Source organism: Chelonoidis abingdonii, chromosome 7, assembly GCF_003597395.2.
Source record: "Chelonoidis abingdonii isolate Lonesome George chromosome 7, CheloAbing_2.0, whole genome shotgun sequence".
NCBI classification, from domain to species: domain Eukaryota; kingdom Metazoa; phylum Chordata; order Testudines; family Testudinidae; genus Chelonoidis; species Chelonoidis abingdonii.
In genome coordinates this window covers 61,621,917-61,646,004 of record NC_133775.1, presented here as the reverse complement: position 1 = coordinate 61,646,004, position 24,088 = coordinate 61,621,917, and the positions used below count along the sequence as shown (strand labels likewise).

The 24,088-nt window shown below is 39.4% G+C and overlaps 2 protein-coding genes across 6 annotated transcripts in view; both read left to right on the top strand.

Annotated features, from left to right (window-relative positions):
• RABGAP1L (RAB GTPase activating protein 1 like) overlaps positions 1-24,088 on the top strand; it is a 570,182-nt gene that overhangs the window by 217,115 nt on the left and 328,979 nt on the right. Inside the window, exon 14 of one of the 5 annotated variants that reach the window (XM_075067926.1) lies at positions 2,357-3,666. The exons of the other annotated variants lie outside the window; for them this stretch is intronic. Coding sequence (XP_074924027.1) covers positions 2,357-2,593 — 237 coding nt within the window. The 3' untranslated portion in view covers positions 2,594-3,666. Of the gene's footprint in view, positions 1-2,356; positions 3,667-24,088 lie in introns of those variants that run through there. 5 annotated transcript variants of the gene reach the window in all.
• Positions 3,704-8,388, top strand: GPR52 (G protein-coupled receptor 52). Its single transcript, XM_032806201.2, has one exon. The coding sequence runs from the start codon at positions 4,190-4,192 to the stop codon at positions 5,273-5,275; it is 1,086 nt and encodes a 361-aa protein (XP_032662092.1). The 5' UTR covers positions 3,704-4,189; the 3' UTR covers positions 5,276-8,388.

Sequence of the window (24,088 nt, the reverse complement as noted above, 5' to 3'; positions counted from 1 at the left end):
GAATGCTGCATGCATTGTGGTCACCTCATCTCAAAAAAGGTAGAATTGGAAAAGGTGCAAAGAAGGGCAAGGAAAAGGATTAGGGTATGGAACAGCTTCCATATGAAGAGAGATTAAAAAGATGAACTGTTTAAAAAAGAGACAACTAAGGGGGGATATGATAGAGATCTATAAAATCATGAATGGTGTGGAGAAAATGAATACGGAAGTGTTATTTACCCTGTCTTTTAACACAGGAACTAGGGGTCACCCAATGAAATTAATAGGCAGCAGGTTTAAAACAAACAAGAACACGTACTTCTTCACACAACACATAGTCAACCTGTGGAACTCGTTGCTGGGCAATGTTGTGAGGGCCAAAAGTATAACTGGGCTGCAAGCAAGTGGGAAAAGAGAAGTCAAAAATCCTTTCCTTTGCTACCCTTGTGGTGCAGCTAGATGTTACTCAGAGCTGAGCCTAAAGGCTCAATCTAGTTCTAAAGCATTTTGTTAAAGTAATTTACAATAGCAAGTGATTGGAATATCTTTCATATTGCACTAATGTACTGCTTTATATTTCTCTTAAATCCCTCAACTGGAGGAATACAGTAGCACAGCTATACCAGTGTATTTCATAGTTATGTTGCTTCAGTTCAATATGCAGTTCTGATTTCTAGAGATCTGTCATTCAGCCTTGAAAATTTGCTCCAGGCTGAATTTGCAATACAAGGTGTTAACCCAGGAGCAACTTTTGCCAAATTTGATCTGTGGTTTGATGTAGCAGAATTGCAAGACTTTGTAATTAGATACTTTATTCTATTTTATTCATTCTCTAAAACAAAACCTGTGACAAATGTATTTTGCTGGCCTTTAGCCAAAATTGTGCTGTGCTGCACTGGTGAATGGGTATTTTCTGAATATACTGAATGTTTCAATTTTGTGTTAAAAATGTGTCTAGTGTGAATGTAATAATTTTACTTTATGCCCATTTTGTATCATAGAATGACAAAACACATGTTTAATATCCATAACCAGAAGAGGAATAATATCATGAATATGTATTGGTATTACATAAATCAGTTAATGGAGTTTAAAAAATCTGTAGACTTTAACACTGCAATGGTCTGTTACATTGTCTCAGACTGACCTACTGGAAGAAAATTGTTCTTACAAAATAATTTTTTTAATAACTTGCTAAATATACAATTAGACATTTTGAATTATTTTAGGGACTTATTTTAATTTACTCCTTTAAAATCAATTGGTAACTCCCCTCATTTTTTTTACATTAAACTAAATCAAATAATTGGTTAATGTTAAATCACTTAAACATTTTAGAAGCAATAAATGTTAGATTCATTCTTAACAAATACTGTGAGAATCACTTTCTCAACATTGTATTTAGGTATTGCAGTAGATAATACTGTATACTCCATAAATATACTGTGCTGAGACGTCTGCATATCTAGACATAATAGAGCAAATTAATTAGATAATTTGAGCCTTAATTTTAAATGTCTTTGCATTTGGGTATTTATTTTGGATCTTAAATATTGCTTAAATGTATTTTTTATGATTTTGTTGTTACATTAATGTGTCTACATTTATCTTTTTTAAATAGTTCAGTAATTTGAATTGATAAGAGGGTATAAGCTGATTTTAAACTTACAGATCAAAATAGAACAGCATGTTTTTGATTTTTAAAAGAATCAGTTTGACTTTATGAAGGTTAGCACTTATTTGTTTAATAATTAATAGGTCTTTCCTGCCAATAAGGATTAGATTACTGCTGACTTGCTTTAACTGGTGATTGTTATAGTAATATTATGGTAGTTTCTATCTGGTATGCAAAGGTACATCTATGAATAATTTCATGTTTTGCTAATCTGCAGGATATAACCGTGTGGAAGTACTAGAAGGGAAGCCTCTTTCAGAAGTTTCCAAATATGATTAATATATTATAGGGAAATGGTCAGTTCCATTGTCTTAATTTGTCATTCTTATTTGCCTCTTGCTGTGTAAGCCTGCATTGTGCCTGGCAACTGTTACCTAGTGACAATTTCAGCTGCCTTAGCCATTGGCTGTGCTGTTGATTGAGGCAGAAGGACCGAGTCACCTTTCCGATAGTGAGTTCTTCTGCATCAGCTAAGGATAAAGAGGAGCAGCAGGCTCAGGTGCGAGCAATAATTTTGAGAGAGAATGCGAGGAATAGTGACAGCATCCTTGTAACTGTCTCACAGTAAATAGGACTCTGTATCAAGCAGTTCACCATAGCAGCTGATAAGAATGAACATAGGTGAGAAACACTGGTTTATTGCTGTAGCAAGAGAATTTTTTTTAAAGGTAATAATTTTGTAACAGATTAAATTACTTATAGACAGAGAGAATGAACAACTGGCAAGTGTTTTGGAGATGTTATAAAATCAAAAAAAACCTTCTGTACAGCATGATGATGCACCCTGGAAAATTAACTTCAAAAGAATGCTTTCTATCAAACTACTGCATCAGAAGTGGAGAAAATGTTTCTTTTCTAGTGAATGAAATTCCTTCAGAAGGAGCAGTGAAGACTATCAAAAGCATCAGTGAGATGTTAGTACTTTTAAAGGGACATTAAACAAATGCTAATATAATATCTAAATGACCTTGGAAATCTTTTTATTTGGATTGATTCATTCTTGTCTGCCTCTTCCTAATCTCAGGAATTCTAGGATTAAAGATATTTTTAGTATTTCTGGGTTTTTTTAAAAACAAGACTGTGTACATTTAGTAACCAAGCTAATGGTCCTTGCACTAATCAAGCAGTTACTCAGAAATGAATACAGAAGAGGCTTTCTTTAACGTATGGCTGTTCCATAACCGCAAATACAATTAACAGGTAATGTCCAGCTATTAGAAGATCTGGTTTTTAAAGCAGTGGTTTATCATGCTAATCGTCTAAAAAAAACAGAAAGTCTGTGGCAGCCTAGAAGATGAAGCTGAATGACAGAATAATAGAGTAAACAATGGCAGCTTTTCTAGTCTGATCAGCATTTCATTAGCTTCACAGCAGAATGCAGATGGAAGTTTCTGTTCTTGTTGTATGGAGCTTGTGAAAGGATTCAGGTGTTGCTAGAGAGGTGAGAAATATCATGGATATACCCATGAACTTCACTGTACTGATCCACTGTAGCAGATATGGCATTATTTCTGAAGAAAATTATTTTTGATATTCACTGCTGAAATGAAATGCAAGAAGGATTTATTCTGTCTGTGAGGACCTTGGATTGTGCTGCTGACATTGATAGTTGTAGTGGACTGTAACTGTTTAAAAGAGTTTTGAATACTGACTTAAAGCTCCAAAATTTTGTGCTTACATTTTTCCGATTTTTAAGTGATTTCACACGATCTTCCTCAGTGTACAGGTGGATGTATGTATGTTTTCCTTCATGGGAGTCAGAGGACAAACCTGGCTTTCCCCATACCCTTCTCCCTCCAAATAAAATTCATTATTCATACCCAAACTGTGGTGAGTCTATTGGAATTATCCTGGACAGAAATGTTTTCCTTACCTCTCTAATGAATAGAATATATGAAGCAAAGATCTCCTGAACGGAGCCAAAAGACACAGCACAATACGGTGAACTTTTCCTTGGCTTTCCAGACCTTTTGTAGTTTAATTATTTAAATTAATATAAAACATTAATTTGTTTCTAAAGATTGCTGTTTCATGAAACCTGTGTTGTATTGAGAGATTTTCCTCTTTTTATTATTTGTATTTTTCTAGCTAATTCCAAAGAAACTGCCTTTCTCAGGAAGAAACAATCACAGAATTTCTTTTGAGGCAGTTGACTTTTTCCTGTCTCTCCCTCTCCCCTGTCTTTTTTTGTTTTTGTTTTTATTTTCATCTTCCACAAATACAGTAAAAAGAACCTGTTTTCTTTAGAAGTGCCTTGTGTTTGATAAAGATGGATCAAGAGCACTGGAGGAAACCTGTCAGTGGCCTTTTTTCCTCGTTCTGGCTTTTTTTTTCTTTCCTCAAAGCTAAGGTGTGTCAGAGTGTTGCATTGATGCTGAAGAGGCATCAACAGCTATGAGACTGTAACCTCCTTGAGAGAAGCGCTAGCTGTGTCTACAAAAAGAGATCATGAGACTGTAAAGCAGACTTTAGCTGATGTTGGACAGGTCACCTGCTCACCATAGCTCTGATTGCAGAGTTCCCTAATCCTAAACCATGAACCACTCCAGATGGACTGACTGGAGGACTCTGAACATGAGCAGTAGCATTGTGAATGTGTCTGAGCATCTCTCTTGTCCGCTAGGATTTGGCCACTACAATGCAGTCGACATCTGCATCCTTGAGACAATCGTTATTGTTTTGCTAACATTTTTAATTATTGCTGGTAATTTAACTGTAATATTTGTGTTTCACTGTGCTCCACTTTTACATCATTATACCACCAGCTATTTTATTCAGACCATGGCCTATGCTGATCTTTTTGTTGGAGTTAGCTGCCTGGTTCCTACATTATCATTGCTTCACTACTCTACAGGTGTCTATGAGTCCTTGACTTGTCAGGTTTTTGGATATATCATCTCTGTGCTGAAGAGTGTCTCCATGGCTTGTCTTGCTTGCATCAGTGTTGACCGCTATCTTGCTATTACAAAACCTCTCTCCTATAATCAACTGGTCACACCTTGTCGCTTGAGAATCTGTATCATTTTGATCTGGATATACTCTTGTCTGATCTTCTTACCTTCCTTTTTTGGTTGGGGAAAACCTGGTTACCATGGTGATATTTTTGAATGGTGTGCTATCTCCTGGCTCACCAATGCTTATTTTACTGGCTTTATTGTGTGCTTACTCTATGCTCCAGCTGCTTTGGTAATCTGCTTCACATATTTCCACATCTTCAAAATTTGCCGGCAGCACACCAAAGAGATAAATGACCGGAGAGCTCGTTTTCCTAGCCACGAAGTGGATGCTGCTGGAGAGACTGGGCACAGCCCTGACCGCCGCTATGCCATGGTTTTATTTCGGATAACCAGTGTGTTTTATATGCTTTGGCTCCCCTATATCATATACTTTCTACTGGAGAGCTCTAGGGTGCTGGATAATCCAGCACTTTCCTTCTTAACAACATGGCTTGCTATAAGCAATAGTTTCTGCAACTGTGTGATATATAGCCTCTCAAACAGTGTTTTCAGGCTGGGACTCCGGAGACTGTCAGAGACAATATGTTCATCTTGTATGTGTTTAAAAGACAAGGATGTACGGGACCCCAAACCTAGAAAACGGGCTAATTCCTGCTCCATTTAAAGAGAACTGGGACAACTATTGAAACACAATCTGACATTGGGTTTGGATAGCATTTGATACATCTGGAAATTTGCCACAACAGAAATATTTACTTGAATAGCTCCTATGACATGAGATGTGGGTTTGGAAGTGATTCGTAATAAAGGAAAAGGTTGCTGTTAAAGGGCACTGAAAGGGTACACAAATTATTTTGAATATGGGTCTTGTGAAATTGTGTGGTGGTATGACAGAAATTTAACAGAAGATGGAAGAAATCAATATCTCATATCTTCCGCAGGGCATGAAATAACAGGCACTTCAAAGCAGGCCCCCCCCTTAGGATAAATTAGTGACTTATTAATTTTTTTTCCTTGTAGAGAAATTGTCATATATGTGGCAAGATATACCGTAGTCTCTCGCATTAAAATAAACTTTTTTAAACACAGTGGGTGGCTCTTCATAAATGATATCAACAGAGGATGCATAGTAAATGTTGGACTTTAACAATCAGCTGCACATAGTCTTTGCTTGTGTTTTGTACTATTTTCAGTTGTACAAATATCCTCTAAACCCCTTCTCCCCCAACCCCCAATACAAATTAAAGAAATGGATCGGTAAACTTTTTGGATAAAGTTTAAAGTTAAAGTTTTATTTTTTGCATTTCTGGTGCAGCTTCCACAAAGCCTGCTTCCCTCAACCCCCCCACCCCCATTTCCATTTTTTACATGCCGTGCACTCTGGGTTCCATTATTCAGAAGCGACTTAGTTAATGAAGGAGCCTGTCAGATAAACATAATTTCAAATAACTACTACTTCAGAAAATTCTGGCTATTTTTACTAGCTTGATGATTGCACTCACCATATTCTAATAAGTTTTACAAACTTTGTTCTCTGGATCCTGCTGAATTAGCACACAGTATTGATGTGGTATCCTTTAGGATGTACTAAAGCTTTTCCTTTAATGGTTACACAAATAATCCTAATGCAAATAAGATAATCACACACAGCAGTGTAACATCACTGCTCAGTGAATTTAAAAAATTTTTTTAATGGAAAATAACTTTTTTGTGGGGTCTGAATAGCTTACTGTTGTAGCTGCCAATCCTTTGTGTGAACCTAGCTTGCACATATTGTATTTTTTTAAAAAAGAAAATGTTAAGTATGTGGTCTGTGCCTAATGTTTTATAGCACATGGAATAGGTTAATTTTAAGTCTACAGGATTTAAAAAAAGAATTACTTGCTCTAAGAGAGATACTTTTGTGCAATTATTAAATAGATATTTATTGGAGGAGGAGGTGGAGAGACAATTTAGTTATAAAATACAGATAAGAGCCTCCGTATTGCCTTTTCTATTGCCTTCAGGTTCACCGCTTAAATAAAATACTTTGCAAGGGCACTACTTGTGTAGTAAATTGCCTGGGGTTCAGATATAGTATGACAGGTAGTGAGATATTTTAAATATTATTTTTGACCCAAAGGGCAGATGATGGTTTGTTTTGTTTTTTAAAAAGGCCTAACTATTGCTCCTCTTAACAGCTGCGCTATAGTTCCTTATTTTACCAAAATGCATATAATGAAATTGTGCCTATGACTTTTCATAACAGAAGTCAACCCTCTTTGCACACCAATGATTTGACTACAGTAATCCCTTTAAAAATAAAAATGTATGCACTGTTTTATTGAGGTGATTCTGAACCCCTGTACATTTTTAAAACTGTAAGAAAAGTAAGAAAAAATAAAAAGAATAAAGTAGTAGTATGTATATCAAAACCAGACTTGGATTTAGTTCCCTGATGTTATTCTCTGTTCTCCGAAAGTCCAAATGGGTGACAACTAAGGAATTTAGAATTAAAAAAACCCCAACACTTTAGTTTTTGTGTTTTTTTGCTTTCCCTACATCGTGTGTCTGTCATTGTTTCTAATATTGTGTATTGATGAGGCAGGCTGAAGTGCCACTTGGAACTTTCCTCTAGTCTAGCTGAGCTTATTTGGGGTTGATAATTACCCCAGATTAATACTCCAGATAAAATTTGAGAGGAATTCCTTGGTACCTTTGTCTTTACCCCGTATATCTCATAGTTGTTTAGACAGGTGAACCTACGGGTGAAATTTTTAAAAGTGCTTAAGTGGTTTAGTTCTATTTTTAAAAGAGTTTTAGGCATTTTGGTGCCTACGTCTCATTGAAAGAGAGTGAGATTTAGGCTCCTAAGTGTCCAGAGTGGGTAAAAATCTATTTAAAAGAACTCAAAATAAGAGTTTATTTAAATTATTTTTTTATTTTTTAAAACCTTTTTAAAATGGCTTATGTTAAGGCCTAAATTTACTATAATCTATTAAAATAATTTAAATAAATAAAAGAAAAATGCTGCTTTAATGAGCCCTCCTCAAATTTTAATGAGTTAATGAGTTCAGATTTTTTTCTGATACAGAGAATCAGGTGGAAACTATCTCTAACTTTTGCAGTCAATTAAGCTTTATAAAGTCACAATACTGCATTCAGTATCTATATTATTTTTAATCTTTGCAATTGAGTGAATGCTAGTATTTACATTTAGTTTCAGTTTATGCTGAGCAGAAAATCTTTTGCCTTAATTACTTTTGTTTTCAGTTTATCTAGCCGATGAAGAGAAAATATTTTCTTCATTTAGACTAATTCATTCAAAAATGAGAAACAAACCTGGAGTTGAAAAAACAGGAAAGCATGTTTTCATCCAATTTATGAATTAAAAACCAGGTGTGACAGAGAATTAGATCTACTAAGTCTAAAAGTTGAAGGACAAGGGGCCAGATTTTCAAAGGTATTTAGGTGCCTAAATATGCAGATAGGCTCGTAGTGGGATTTTGAAAAGTACCTAACTAGGTTAGATGCCTATCAGCACTGTTGGCCCCCAGATACCGTTTTTGTTTTTTTTTCCTGGTCACCATAGGCCAGATTTCTGACAATTCACTAACTACAATTTATACTTCCTTTGTTAAATACATCTGTTAGTCTTAAATGCAAAACCAGTTGATAAACTTATGTATTCAGCACATTGAAAGTAGTTTTATTTTATTGATAAACAAGTTTTAAATGTTTTTCTTGTTCATTTTTAAATTAATTCCAATTGCCATCCAAATGTAAGTCAACATAAATCTGGAGTAAAAAATTAATAATCTACTAAAATTGCATCATTAACCGTTTTCTAATAAGGAAATAATTAAGAATATGAATAAATGTATGTTAAACTATAAAATTGTTTAAATAAGTGTGTATAAATACATAATATTCTCCTGTTAGCAAAAAGTACCACATTTAGTGAAAAGGTTTTATTTATTTGCAAATCAATATGTTTTAATGGTTGTACCAACCAATGAGAACAAACCTTTCTTTAAGAAAATGACTAAAGTATAAATGCAAAGCAGAGTTAAAATCAATGATTTCTTGCTGATGTAAATAATGATTAAAATTGGTGATTTAAATCAATCCACCTCGTAAATGCCTGAATCATTTTTGAAAATGGGATTAAGATCCTTCTGAACATTTTACTCAGTAGATATTTCATAGATATCCCCAACTGTTTTGTAGTGCATGAAATCAAGCTTTGGTCTTCACGCTGCAGCTAGTTTTGCTAAACTCTACATGGTGATTCTTTCACCTTTTTGGGGAAATGTAACCTGTTTATTGGCCTAAAACCAGTCTGTGCCCACATATTCATAATTCAGCTTGTAGTTAAGGCTGCCTATGGGAGGGTAAAGTAGCAGTATGCCAGTCTTTAATGAAAGAAGGTAATTTTTCAAGTTTCAGAAGGGGGAAAACTAGAATACCTATCACCAAAGTCTCAAGTTACTAGTTTTGGTATGCATCACAGTGGTTCAAGTCTTAAAGGTGATTTGAAGAGAGTCTTTGCCTCTTCGTTCTTATTTACTGATAGTGTAGGATTAAGATAGTTCAAAAGGGTTTGATTTCTAAAATAAATGAATATTTTGGGGTTTTTAACCTTCAAATATCAACCTTTCTTAGGGGACCCGAAGATGTGGTTTGGGAGATTTTATAGCACCTACTTCAAAGGAATTGAATAGATGTTGGTTGTTTGGTATTTGTGACATGATAAACAAGCCATATCTTGAGTCATCTGCAAAATTTGTCAAGTGAAACATGATAGATGAAACCTGAATATATAATGTAAATAAACAGGAAAAAATTGTTTTCTGGCAGTTTGTTACAATATAAAAATGTAACAAAATCACAGATTAACCTCTTTTCCTTAGTAGGTTTCCTGTAATTGTGTGTGGTGATATTAAGCAACTTAACAAACCTCTTAAATCACTACTTTAGTTCAAAATGCTTTCTATTATTTTTAACGTCTTTTTGATTTTCTCTAAATCTATTTATGAGTCATTATAACTGAAAAAGTGCCTGATCCATGGGACAACTGTATAAGGCCTGCAGGATTAATATTAAAAAAAGGCTTTTCTTCAGATTTACTACTGCTTTTTTAACTAGTTTGCCTACTGTTTACCATCATTTGAGTATGCAAAAATGTGTGCTAGCAATGTGACTCTTCCATTTGAGGCTTTGGGTTTTTGATTATGATGCTTATCCAGCCCTTTATAATTATTTCCATGGGTGAGTAGCCTGCATGCTCTGTGAGCTTCTAGGGTATATCAGCTACAATAAAGCTGCTTTTATTCCAGAGTATTTCCACAAGTTGATTTCATCTTTTTATGGCTGCTAGTCCTGATCCATTCTCAGAAGCAGACTTGGATCCCACCCAGCCTAAGTATTCTATATAAAACTAAAGGTAGGGGATGCCCTGAGCCTTGTCAGCATATCCCAGATATGCAGGAAATGGCAACCAAGAAATAAACTAAAAAGCTCATTTAACTCTGTTCCCTGGCTTGTCCTGTCTGTCACCCTTAGCAGCTTCATAACTCCATGCTCTTCAATTGGATACTCTTCCCCTTCATACTCTTCTCTGACCTTCCTGGTCAACCCAGTCAATAAGCCCTATATGTGACCTACTGAAGTTTATGGAATCCAGAAAGCTGCATAACTTCTCTTCTAAACAGGGCCATATGATCTAGATGTGCTATTGTTTTCTTGAGATTAGAATGAAATCTTTAAAAAAGAGAGAACATATTGAAGGTCTGCTTGTTTTCTTGAAGGACAGTTTCCAGTTATGCAATTGGAATTCCACTGCAGCAATGACATGGTGGGGAAAAGCAAATTACATATTGCATAGATATTAACTGGGAAAAGGTGTTTAATTGACCCTGTACATACTGATGACTAACTGTGGGTATTTTTAAATAAGATAATAAGAGTTACCAGTTATTCAGCAAGTTACAGAAATGTCTTAAAGTTGAACAAATCTTTTACTTTTCAAAAATAATATTAGGGCTTGTCTACACTGGCAATTAACAGCGCTGCAACTTTCTCGCTCAGGGGAGTAAAAAAACACCCCTCCGAGTTCAGCAAGTTGCAGCACTGTAAAGCGCCAGTGTAGACCATGCCCCAGCACTGGGAGCTGTGCCCTTCGTTGAGGTGGGGTTTTTTTTGTTTTTTTTGTTTTTTAAAAGAGTGCTGCTACCGCCCAAGGCAGAGGCAGCACTTTAGCATTGCCAGTGTAGACTAGCTCTTAGTTTAACAAATTTTTACTATAGCACCACAGGTGTGCATGATGGTTTAGAGATCTAGGGACTAATTCACTTCTGCTAGCAGCGCCCTCGCTCCAAGCCATCTTTGTGCAAATAGCAGTGGAGAGGAAAGTTCTTTTGCATATGAAGCCAGTTTTCCGTCATATAAGGGCGCAAAACCTGGCCATAATGAACTTCTGTTTGGAGAGCTGGCTGGAACTCTGTTACCTAGCAGTTAGAATTTTGAGCTGGTGCTCCACCATAGAGATACTACAGCAGAATGTATATCAGGTGGTTTGCCTTTGCTCCTTGTCCAACGAGCAGAATCTGTGATACTTACCTCCCCATCCCTCTTCTCAGCCTTTGGAGAGATCAGCTGTGGGAAAGATTCTCTAAAGGCCAGTTGTAGCAGGGGTAGGTCAAAACTCCTCCTGAATACACCCATGTCCCCACTCAATGGGAGATCACTTTGTTTCTTTCTTTCTGGTCCCTGCTTTCTCTTTCTTGAACAGTTACATGAGTTTACTGCAGCCTTAGACTGCAGGAACCTCTATGTTGGAGTGGAGTCGGGAGGGGTGGATATTCTGAATGTTGGATGGGAGTAGGGCATTCATTTGCTTATGTAGGTTCTGGAGATGGGGCTGCTGTGGAGATATTACCTCACCTACTATGTCTTGGAATCTGTAAGACTGGTTGCTGAACTTTCTAACTCATGAATTAACAACCAGTAGATTCCTTATTGCTATGTGCCAGAATATTGGTCAAAGTCTGGCCTGTAAAGCAAGCATGGCTACCTATAATTTTTACTTATTTTTAAGTTTGCTCCTATGAAGAAGGGATTCTCTAATAAAGGAATTCTCTGTAAGGTTTACATAAAGGTTTTTCTTTTCCTTAGCATGCATTGGAGGATTCCACAGGAGGCTTAATTCCTTTTCATGGACAAAAGGAAGTACAGTAGATATTTCTTATTATGTCAGTCAGGGAACTGCCCAATTTGTCTCATGTCCTGATTTTCCACAAAGTTTCCTAGTATGATGATCTCACATTCTTGCATGTGAAAACCAGATTAAGGAGAAAGCTCTGATTTATTTTCTTCTTAAATTTATTCCATTGTTGCAATTTCTGTTTCTTTGTTAACTGTAAGTCACATAAGTCTTGTTAATGGAATACTCTTCACTTCCATGTGCCTAAAGACCTTTGGAAATAAAAATAAAATGTAGGAAATAACAGTAAAAATATTAACCAAATAAATCACAATGTCCAACTAAGTCATAAAATCAATGTGGTTAATAAAATGAACATTAAAACCCCTCCCTGTGCCATCAGAATGCTGGAGTCCTCTGAAACATTTATGGAAATGGCTCGCAATAATAAAAAATTAGCTGCTAAAGCAAAAAATTAGAATGAAAAGGTTGAAATGAGGACAAGTCCTGTACTGCAGGTTAAGCAAAGCAAAATTGCTTACATTTATATATGAGATTCCCCTTGTGCAAATATGTATAGATTGCATATTTTATGCCACTGGCGTTTGCTATTCCATTTCTCCTGAGTATTTGTATTGGTACTTCGAATCTGATTTTACATTCAGTATGAAAGAAGATATGTGAAGATTGGCTTCTGCTTAGGTGCAATCGATGCCTTTGAGGGTGAAAAGGATTTGAGCCTCAGAGGGGAGAAAAGAGTGGAAGATTCTCTCAAATCACTAGTGAGTCTGAGAGTTAGAAGGGAGTTGCTCTTTAAATAATATCACATCCTCCCTTCCTTTCCTCTAACACTGCGGAAATCCTTCTGTTAATTGTGATCAAGGCTCCCTGAATTTTTGAGCGTTGAGGGAGCAGAGTCTGGGAGAAGGGAGAAAAGCACTGTACACAACAGAACTTTGTTCTCCAGCAAACCCATGGGAAAATACAGGCAAGAATTAATGCTTACCATTTCACAATTAATTCCTGTGGACGCCTGGTGTAGAACTTCAAACTCCCCTCAAGGGGTAGTTTGTAGTACAAGTGGGATGCAAGGACAATGCAGCTTTTTCAGTCAGGCTGACTTAGAAGGTACAGGGAAGATGGGACAAAGAATGCTGCAGCCCCCTATGTATTCCATGAGATCAGTGTGATTTTTATCAGATCTCAGGACAAATGCAGACTTGGCCCCTCTCTGCAGTGCCAAACCCCATCCACTTGAGAAGAATGCGACACATTCTGAGGCAATACAAATATATATGGTTACTTAAGGCATGCCCACATTTTTATTGTATTGTTGTTTTTCTTTTCTCCCCTTTGTTCTTGTTCCCTTCTGTAAATACTTAATTTGAAAAGGAAGATAGAAATGAGTGAATATTATTGAAAGTGAATGAATAAATAATGAATTATTGTGAGTCTCATGGAAGAGGGCAGTTTTCAGGAAACATTTAAATAAAAAGTAGGGTAGGATGTTCCATGTGTTGGTAATTGCATGGAAAAAGGCATGGACCTGCAACTATGTTGAATTCTCATACGCCTCAGATGTGAACCTCTTCAGATATCCGCACCCAATTGGAGTTTTTTTATTATGAGTATGCAACCTTTTAAAGTATTATCCAATTTGTGTGTTTATATTTAATTTGTTTTTTCCCCAGACTTTGCTTCTGGCAGTTCTCCTTGTTTGACTTCTAAGTTTAGAATTGTAAACGGACAAATGATATTTTTCAGTGAATAGGCAAATTTGTCCTGACCTGTGAAAGGCATGTAGGGTACCCACAGGGCTTGGAATGTTTATTAACCAATTAAATTGTTCATTTTCCTGTTAGCTATTTTATTATAGGAGAATAAGTAATAGGATTTGTGTATTAAGGCAAAAAAATTAATAAGTCTACAACTGAGCTGCTCTTAATCTCTCGCATGAATTTATTGCAGCAAATAATTTTTATATTTGAAAGAATTCATTGGAGTAATAGTGATAGGCCAAATAGTGACTTCCCATGGGTAAACGCTCGGGCAGGAAAATTTGTACAAATTCTTAGTTTATGCTAATACAGTTGAGGGTACCATATTTTTGTTTTGGTTCTCTTCCCTATTTCAATCAAATGAATTCCAAGCACAAATTAAGTGTCACCTTTTGGCCATGTCGCGAAGTCACTGGGTCTGTGTGTCTACCATCTGGCCTGCAGGCTAGAAAGTTGCGGCCAGGCCCAGCACCACCATTGTCTTGGTGGCAGATCCCATAGTCGAGTTCAGTATTGGACTCGGTGCTGATGCCTCTCCTGGTACCATGTGGCAGTGTCTCATTTGATGCTGATTCCCCACTCCTCTTTGGCACCAAATTTGCCACCTTATTGGGCTTCAGATGAGTCTGACCGTAAGTTTGCCTCATCAGGGCTCGCTCCCCCATTGTCACCACAGAACCTCTTGGTAAAGAAAATTCATATCTTCCTGTATTTAGACGATTGGTTATTGAGGGGCAAGTCCCGAGAGGAAGGCCTCTCTTTTGTTCACATCACTCTACATGTACTCGATCATCTAGGACTCATCCTGAACCTGGGAAGACAACATTGGTTCCAGGTCAGTGAATTGAGTTCATTGTGGCCCAGATTGTTTCTACCAACCAAGTGATCCCAGGCAATCTGCTACCTATGTTGGAGCTGCAGTCTCATTCCTCAACTACATCTCAGGTTGCTAGGCCACATGCACGCAGGTAGTTCAATATACCAGGTGCATGTGGCGTAGCAACAGATGTGACTGAAATTGGTCTGTTTTTTGGACATGCTGGTCTGACTACCTCCACTGATGCCAGTCTCCTTACAGTGTGGGTGATTCAGGACAATGAGTGTCAGGGTGTTCCTTTCACTTGGCCTCCAGTGACCAGGACTATAGTCGCTGATGGCTCCTTAATAGGTGGGGGAGTCCATCTGGACTTGCTGAAAGTTCAAGGCATGTTGTCAGAACAGAAAGCTTCTCTGCCGATCAATGTCATGGAGCTTCATGCTATCTACAGTGCATCTCAGACCTTTCAGGATCACATTGGGGCTCAGCGGTTCTCATACTCCCTGACAATGCCACCACAATATATTATGTGAACAGGTAGCAGGAAGCACACTTCAACCTGCTTTGTCAGGAGACAGTCAGGTTTTGGCAGTTTTGCACTGGGGGAAACATTATGCCCATGACCAGTTGCTTGTCTGGAATTCACAGTCACCTGATGGATCACCTCAGCAGGAATTTCTGTCTGAATCACATGTAGTCTTTGAAGCTCAGTGTCCAGCAGTTGGTCTGTCTTTGCAGTTTGTGATATCCCAATGATCGATCTGTTGCCTCTCATAGCAAACAAGGAATACTGGCTGTTTTGCTCCCAGGGACGTCTCGGTCTGGGCTCCCTGATGGATGCTTTTCACCTGCGTTGGGAATCAGCACCCCTGTTTGCCTTCTCTCTGATTCCAGTGATCCTGCAGGTGATTCTGAAGGTGAAATTGGGCCCTGCCAAGCTTATTCTCACTGCTTCAGTGTGTCAGAGACCTCCTTGCATTATTGGTTGGCCCCCTTGTCCCTTCTTCTTCATCCTGACCTCCTAACTCAGCATCACAGTCAGGCTTGGCTGCCTGCATCTCACAGCGTGGATGTTGCATAGTTAGATAAGGAGGAAGGATGTTCAGAGGCGGTCCGGGGCAGGTCTTGCTTACCAGTAGAAGGTCCTCCACCAAGGCTGCCTATTCAGCTATGTGGAAGTGGTTCTCATTATGGTCATTAGCCTGAGAAGTTCAACCAATCCTGGACTGTATCCAGGACATCTTACTTGGAGTAACTGGTTAACACCTTCAGTCTTTTGGTCTTGTACTTAGTTCACTGAGAGTGCTCCTGATGGTGATTTCAATCCATGGGAAGTCAGTGTGTTCAAACCTCATAGCAGTGAAGTTTTTGAAAGGAGTCTTTCATCTCCACCTATTGGTTAGTGAGCTGGTTCCTTTGTGGGACTTCAATATTGTTTTAGCAGCTCTCATGGGATTTCCATTTGAGCCTCTGGCAACTTCGTCTTACTCTCTTCTGTGTCAGACAATTGCCTTTCTTGTTGCAGTAATATCTGCAATGAGAGTGTGCAAGTTGCAGGCTTTGATGGTGGCGAACTCCTTACATGCCTTTTTCCAAAGACAAAATAATCCTGCAGCTGCACCCTAAGTTTTTATCTAAGGTGGTTTCCCAATTTTGCTTGAATCAAGTTATATTTAAACACTGGAATAAATTGCCTAGGGAGGTTGTGGAATCTCCATCTCTGGAGATATTTAAGAGTAGGTTAGATAAATGTCTATCAGGGATGGTCTAGACAGTATTTGGTCCTGCCATGAGGGAAGGGGACTGGACTAGATGACCTCTCGCGGTCCCTTCCAGTCCTAGAGTCTATGAATCTATATATCTGCCAGTGTTCTTCCCTAAGCTGTATTCAGCCCCAGAGGAGCAATGTCTTCACACATTAGATGACAGGCAATTTTTAGCTTTTTATCTGGAGAGAACTAAACCTTTCCATTACTCACCTTGTCTGTTTCATATGCAGCTCAAATGAAGCTCAAATGAGGGGCCAAGCAGTCTCTTCACAAACAGTGTCCAGGTGGATAACTTCCTGTCTCATGACAGAGTACAAAGTAGACCAGGCTACAACTCCTTGGAGGTATGACCTCATTCTGCAAGAGCTCAAGTCACATCAGTGGCTTTTCTAAATGATATTCCTATATCGGACATTTGCAGAGCGGCTGCTTGATCCTCTGAGCATACTTTTTGCAAACCAGCATGCCACTGCAGCTGTTCCAGACCAGATGCAAACTTGGGAAGGCAGTCCTCCTTTAAAAAAGACTCTGACCCCCCACCTCCTGTGAGCATAGGCGCCAACTTCCCCTTTCACGTGGGTGCTCGACCTCTCCCTGCCCCCGCCCCCACTCCACCTCTTCAATGAGGCCCTGCCTCTTTCCACCTCTGTCCCACTCCCATTCCACCCCCTTCCCCAGAGTCCCCGCCCCAACTTTCTGGCTCCAGTGTGCAGGATGTGCATCCCACACAGCATACACATCTGCATCATGTCTCATTTTCCCAGGTCTCATTGGTTCCACCAAAGTTAGAGATATCTCAGCAACTAAATTCCTTAATCACCAAAGCAATAGTCCTCATCATCCATAACAAAAGCTGTTGAGAGATCATGTGTGACTGAAAATGACCAAGTCGCTGTCACCATGCCTTAGTAGGTTACAGCTGAGGATGCCAGATGCGGGACAAACTGCTGAGAAACAAGGCAGACTCACCTCAGACTGGTAGTTATTTTATCATTAGACATACCAAGCCAGTAACAAAAGTAAACTTCTGTCTTACCACACTAGTTAACAAGAAGTCAAAAATGCCATCTCCCTAGGCATCCCAGCCCTTGTTTCACCATCCAGATGCTAGACTTTCTGATGAGTTGTTATTGAAAACCAATTTAATCAAAAAAAGGATGGTTCTGATCTCAAGAGATCAGCCCTGTAGCCAGGTCAATATATAACTCAGATATTACCCAAAAATCACACTGCTGCCAATCTTTTACTAATTGAAATCTAAAGGTTTATTTAAAAGAGAAAAGAAGGAGAGTTAAAATAGTCAATAGATCACGCAGATACAATAATGGCCAATGTTCTTATTTCAGGTTGGTAGCAGTGATGTTATAGACTGCAGCTTGTAAACTCACACGGGTAGCCATTGGCCATTTGGAGGCTAAGCCATCCACAGGAAGACTCACAGGGCAGGAGGAGTTTCTTCTGTAGCCCATAGTTAGAGCAAAGTGTCGTTTAATGGGCCATCATACTTGAATAGTCCATTCACAGTGTGCTGGCTAGACTGGCTGTAAATTACCTTATGGGTGTTACCCCAGGAACAACACATCTAACATATAGATACATAACCAATATTCATAATGTCAGATACAGTGATGATACCTGGATTTAAACAGGATAATCACCTTATTATATCATAGCTTTTCCATGACACCTTACATGATATACTTTGTACAACTTTTGTTGCAGTTGTCCAACAGTGGCAATATCAATGATATACATGGTCATATTTCAATCATCACAGTGGCCACCACATTTTAGAAACAGCAGAGGATCTTTCAAATCCTTAACCAGTGCACTCTCCATTCAAATAGAAGGCCACAATACAGACTGGGACCCATCCTCCATGTTGTTAGTATTGCAGTCTGTGTAGCTGAAAATAGAGTTTAGTATGGTGTGAATGTATACCTTCACAACAATAGAGCCATGGCTAGACATTTGTAGTGGAGGGAGGGGGCTTTGTCTTTATATCAGTCTCTTTCTGTTTGCGGTTTATCTGCGGATAGGATGGAGTTTAAAAGACACATGTTCAGTCCTTCCTTCTCTAGATTGTCTGACTTTGTCAGTGTCCCTGAATGGTTAAATCATGAAGATCTAGTTCTGTTCTGAATTCTGGTTTCCTGTGTTGCAGTTTGGACCTTCAGGCTAGCCTGAGTCGTCTTTCTCTTGTTTATGAATTCAAGATGTTGAAAGAATGGGAAAATGTCAAAAGAAATCACAGCTTAAAATAGTGAAGCTTCCATGTTTAAATTATTTCATGACTTAAAACATCCTGTTCATGTCCTTGTAGAAGGATGCATGTGATTAGACAGATACCAGCAACACCCTGGGAACTTGTGAAACTATTTTTTATTCTCCTTTCTAAAATTAATTCTTTTAAGGCCAAAAGGAGCATATTCTATATTAGACAAAATATACTCTTGCCTAGTGAATCTTAAAGTTTTAGGTGTATACTTGAATAATGTCTCTTCGTTTGGCTGTTTTCCTGGGAGCCTTATTTTTAAAAAAAGAAAAGAAAAGAAATAATCTACGGTGGTGCCCCAAAGAGAAAATGGCCTTGTCATGCTTTTGTTGACTTCCTCAATGATGGATTAAAATATACTAAGGGTAAAATGACTGGAAATACACATGTATGCAGTGTAATTGTAGCCATGTTGTCCTAGGATATTAGAGACAAGGTGTGTGAGGTAATACCTCTTATTGGAACAACTTTTGTTGGTGAGAGAGAAAAGTTTTTGAACCACACTGAGCTCTTCGTCAGATTGTTTAAACTGTAGTTGTTAACAATTTCATTGCTAGCCTCAATCCTTTATTTCTGTGGTCTCATGCCACAGGAGCCTTTTAAAGATCTTAAACTTGCCACTTCGTACATCTTTTTGAACACCTATATTTAAGGTTGCAAAATGGTTTCCACTAACTCTTTTCAGATGCTCATAACTTTCTGAAAATTCCTTTGGGCTGCAGTTTCCATGCTTGGAATTTCATTCTAACCACATATTCTGCATGTATCTATTGCACAAATGGTTGAAGTTTGAAATCAGGCCCATGATTTCTTGAAAATTTATCTGGTCTTCACTTTTTCAAGATTTTCCTAATTGTTTTGGCTCATAATCTCTCTACACTGACCTGGCTTGAAAACTTTGTTTTGGTTTTGTTTGCCTTGTGGAAAATTGCTTTTTAATTTTCTAGAGGAATGTATATGGGGCAAGAGAGAGAGCATGGAAGGGTAATGCTTTAGAGGGATACATGAGAAATGCCAAATATTTTCTTATGGATATTATATGTCCAACTCGATTAATTTTTTTTTGCACTTATTCAAACACAGTGAAATTCCTAAACAAAATCTTGAACAAAAGGTTTTAAAATTGTATATATCCAAAACCCGATACTACACATTTCTTACAGAAATCCTACAATTGCAATCAATCAAAACCTTACCAAGTTTGGAAGTGAATAGTTAAGAGATCTTGGAATTTGGTATTACTGTAGTATCTCAAGGTCTCTGAGATCAGGGCCCCATTGTGTAAGCACATAGTGTGATGCAATCCCTGCCCCAAAGAGCTTGCATTCTAAATAGACAAGACAAAGGGAAGCAGAAGTAGATGAATGTTGCCTAAGTTCACATTGCTGATCAGTGGCCAAGTAGGGACTATGATCCTGATTTCCTGGCTCCCAGTCCAGTTCTTTTTCCACTAGATTACACATGTCATATCACCTTTTATCTGTCATGATCACCCTGCCTCATGTATGCCATCCACCCAACCTTAACTCTGCTCCCTAAACTTTGTAAAAATATATGGAAAGGTGAAAGTAAACTATTCCTGATTTATGCTATGGTTGACCTGTGAATCAGAATCAAGTATGTATTACAGATTTTTATATAGAGGTACTATTCATTGTTGTCTGTAGGTACACAGAAACCACATACCTACAAGCTTGCATACTGAATAGAAACATAGGGTGCCTTAAACCCCTTCTAATTTGCTCATGTTACATATGTAAGCATTAATCTACTACAATGTGGATTTAAAAGCAGCAAATGAGAGATCTATCTGTACATTATCCAACTCTAAAGGTATTTTTACAGGGCAGTTGCAAAAGATGTGGATACTGTACTAGATTACATGAAAAATTGCAGCACTAAGTATCAGGTAAACTAGAGAAATGTATACATGGTTTGACATAAAAAGGAGTTGATCTCCCACAACTTTTTATTTATTGACACTGTTTTCCCTGTAAAAATGTTCTGTATATTGTCTCTCTTTTCCTCTGCAAGATGTTTCTTCTTCCAGTTTTCAAGTGTTGAAGATGTATGCACCAGCAAAAATTTGCTTCTTTACAACCATGTGTATATTAATTCAAGAGATTTCAGTTAAAAAGTCAATACAACTCTGCAACATTTTCAATAATTTAGATTATTTTAATGTGGCCTTTTCTTAACATAGATATTTATCACTTACAAAATGATGCTTTCTTCACATATCAAATCTCCCATTATCTTTAGTGGGAGTGTAGTGGTACGGCATGGCTCCCCTCCTCCCCAGAGAGGGTCGAGCCCTGCCAGAGGCCAGAGGAGACGGAGCTACGGAGCTCTGAGCCCGCCCCTCAAAGGGTCAGGTGGCGACCCGGAACTATAAAAGCCGGCCCTCAGAGCTCAGTCAGGCCCCAACAGCTGGAGAGATCCGACGTACCTCAGGGAGCTCGAAACTGGGAGACTCCGGCGTCCCAGGGGAGCCACCCAGACTGGCTCCCCCGCGCTCTTTACTGGGGGGAGTTGCCGGAGCTTCTCTGCACATGCTACCCAGAGGAGCTGCCGGCGCTACCCCACTCCTGCTACCCGGAGGAGCCCACGGGGCTTCCCTGCGCCTGCTGCTACCTGGAGGAGCCGCCGGCGCTACCCTGGCCTGACTATCCCGAGGAATTCCCGGACCTGCCACCCAGGCCCGGTCGCCATGAGCCTATGCTCATGGACCCTTCATAGGCCAACATTAGAACCCAGGTAGGTCCTGAGGGGCAGTACGGAAGCAACCCGGGGGCAGCTGACCCCAGTCAGGCTGCAGAGTTGCCAGAGCCTATGTCAGTGTGTGGAGGCCAGGATCCCCACTGACTGACCAGCAGAGTGATAGCCGCTGCTAGGGCCCCGGGCTGGGATGCAGTGGAGTGGGAGGGCCTGCGTTCCCCCTGCCACCCAACTCCTGGGTGGCAGACTCCCCCTCTCCCTGGCCAGAGGAGGCCAAAGCCTGAGCCTACTGACTCAGCGTTTGCTGCCCCGCCCTGACCAAGGGCTGGGCCTTAATCTATTGCTATTACTACTCAGTCCTGACTCAGGTCTGAGCTTACTGACTCTGTGTTTGTTGTCCGCCTTGGCGTAGGGCCCGGCGCCACGCGGCTGGTATGGCAGCCCTGCCGGAGGGCCTGAGCCCCTTGCCTGCTGGACGGACAAGCACCGCAAGGACCGCCAGGCTAGTTTCCCGGACCAACTGGAGTGGAGTGGGCTGGCGTGGCTCCCCTCCTCACCGGAGAGGGTCGAGCCCCCCGGCCACACCCGCTTACAGGGAGTCTTAAATGTGCAAGGAATCTTAGGTTAGTGGGTTTGCATGTCCAGTTTTTAGTTCTAGATTTTAATCAGAGTAATAGCTAACGTGCCAATCCTTCAAACACTTAGTCTGATGCATAACTTACTTATGAGCAGTCCCATTATAATTAAGAGGAATGCATAGAAGCTTTAATAACTGTACTATTTGTATAGGATTATCATGAGCATAATTATGCATCTGCTTAAGTATTTGTATGGTTGGGCTGAAGAGGATATATAACATGTTCAGCAAAATCTTATGTCTAATTCCTACTTCATTCTTGATTGAAACTAATTAAAATCCACCGTACATTAAAGAAAAAATGGAGAGTATGCTGTAGCTCCAGTTTGCCACATCATATCTAAAACTTTGCATTTTCATGACAAGCAGATTAATTACCCGTGGCTTTACATTTAGGATAACTTGATTATTTTTTCTTGTTATAAATGTGAGCTTCTCAGAGAAGAGATGAGACTTGTAACAAAATTGTGCTGCTTTTCTGGACTACCAAAGTCCTTAACTACAATGTTAAGTGAGGAGTTACTGTATTATGTTCCTGAAAAATGCGACTTTAAGCAAAACAATGTTAAGCGAATCCAATTTCCCCATAAGAATTAATGTAAACAGGAGGGATTAGGTTCCAGGGATATTTTTTTTGCCAGTCAAGTGTTTATATGTATACACATACACAGACACGCGCACTCTCTCTCTCTCTCTCTCTCTCTAAGTTTTAAACTATTTAATACTGTACACAGCAATGATGATTGTGAAGCGTGGTTGAGGTGGTGAAGTCAGAGGGTGGGATATTTCCCAGGGAATGCCTTACTACTAAATGATGAACTAGCAATTGGCTGAGCCCTCAAGGGTTAACTCATTGTTAATGTAACGTCACACTCTACAAGGCAGCACGAATGGAGGGAGAGGAGACAGCATGGCAGACAGAGACACACACTGTGTGTGTGTGAGAGAGAGAGAGATGCGCATTTCCCCTTTAAGTATGCTGACCCCCCCACTCTTAAGTACACTGCCTTGTCAAGCTAATCAGCAAGCTGAGAGGCAGCTGCTGCCAGGAAGCTCCCTCTGTCCTGAACCCTGTTGTGTGCCCCCCCTGCTCTATAGAGATGGGGTTAGCGGGGTGCAGGAGCAGGGGGGAGGGGGACACCCTGGCATTAGCCTCCCCCCCCCCGCCCCACAACAAGCAGGAGACTCAGGGAGCAGCTCCAAAGCTAGGGTGACCAGACAGCAAGTGTGAAAAATCAGGACGAGGGTGGGGTGTAATAGGAGCCTATATAAGAAAAAGACCCAAAAATCGGGACTGTCCCTATAAAATCAGGACATCTGGTCACCCTATCCAAAGCAGAGGGCAGGAGCAGCACATGGCAGTGAGAGGAAGACAGCTGAACAGCCGGCAATTGGTAGCCTGTTGGGCGGCTGCTGCACAGGGAACTTAGGGGAGCGGGGAGCTGATGGGGACTGCCGGTCCATCCTGGTTCCAAGCCACCACCAGCTAGCTGCAACGGGCTGGTCTTCCTGCAAACAGTGGACAAATCAGGCAGCTGCCAAATGCACAACTTTAAACGAGCATGTTCCCTAATTGATCAGCAACGTAACAACGTTATCCAGGACGACTTTAAGTGAGGAGTTACTGTACATATTTACTATATAGTATATGAGTAACACCAAAAAGAGCATAACTCTTCTAACAGGACATTGTTCTAGAGCTGATATACTTCTGTGACACAGAGCACACTGATTTATCAATATAATTACAATCTTTTGTATTTGTGATTCTATAGAAATAGTCCTGTGATTAATACTATAGCATACTGTTCTCATTTGTAATTAAACAGTATATTGAACGTTCTCAATTTCATTTTTGGAAGTGTAATATGAGCATATATAAAGAAATTCATGGTCCCAGAATATTATACAAGCAATTTATTAATAACTTTAATTATTATTTATTTGTTTTTATTACTCAGATGACTTAAAACTATAAAAATTCACAGTTAATGAACATATCTCAGAAAAAAAGGTTGTGTAGTAACTATATTTGACAGCTGAATAGCTAGGATTTTCATATTTCTCTGCTCGGAGGACTTTGTTCTTATGCAATCTAGTCAATGGTATCAGTTTACTATATAAAGTGGGGCTCTTTCGGGGTAGTGATCTTATTTTAGAATCAGACATTGATGAGAACTTTGTGCTGGTGAAAGGGGCCAGTGTAATGTAATGTATGGGGAAACAGACAGAGCTCTTGGAAGAGGCCTGCTTGAGGGCATCAAAGCCCCCCTCAGTTTGATGGGGGAGATCAAAGGGAA

Coding starts and splice junctions, on each gene's coding strand:
- GPR52 (XM_032806201.2), top strand. CDS start 4,190: ATGAACCACTCCAGATGGACTGACTGGAGGACTCTGAACATGAGCAGT.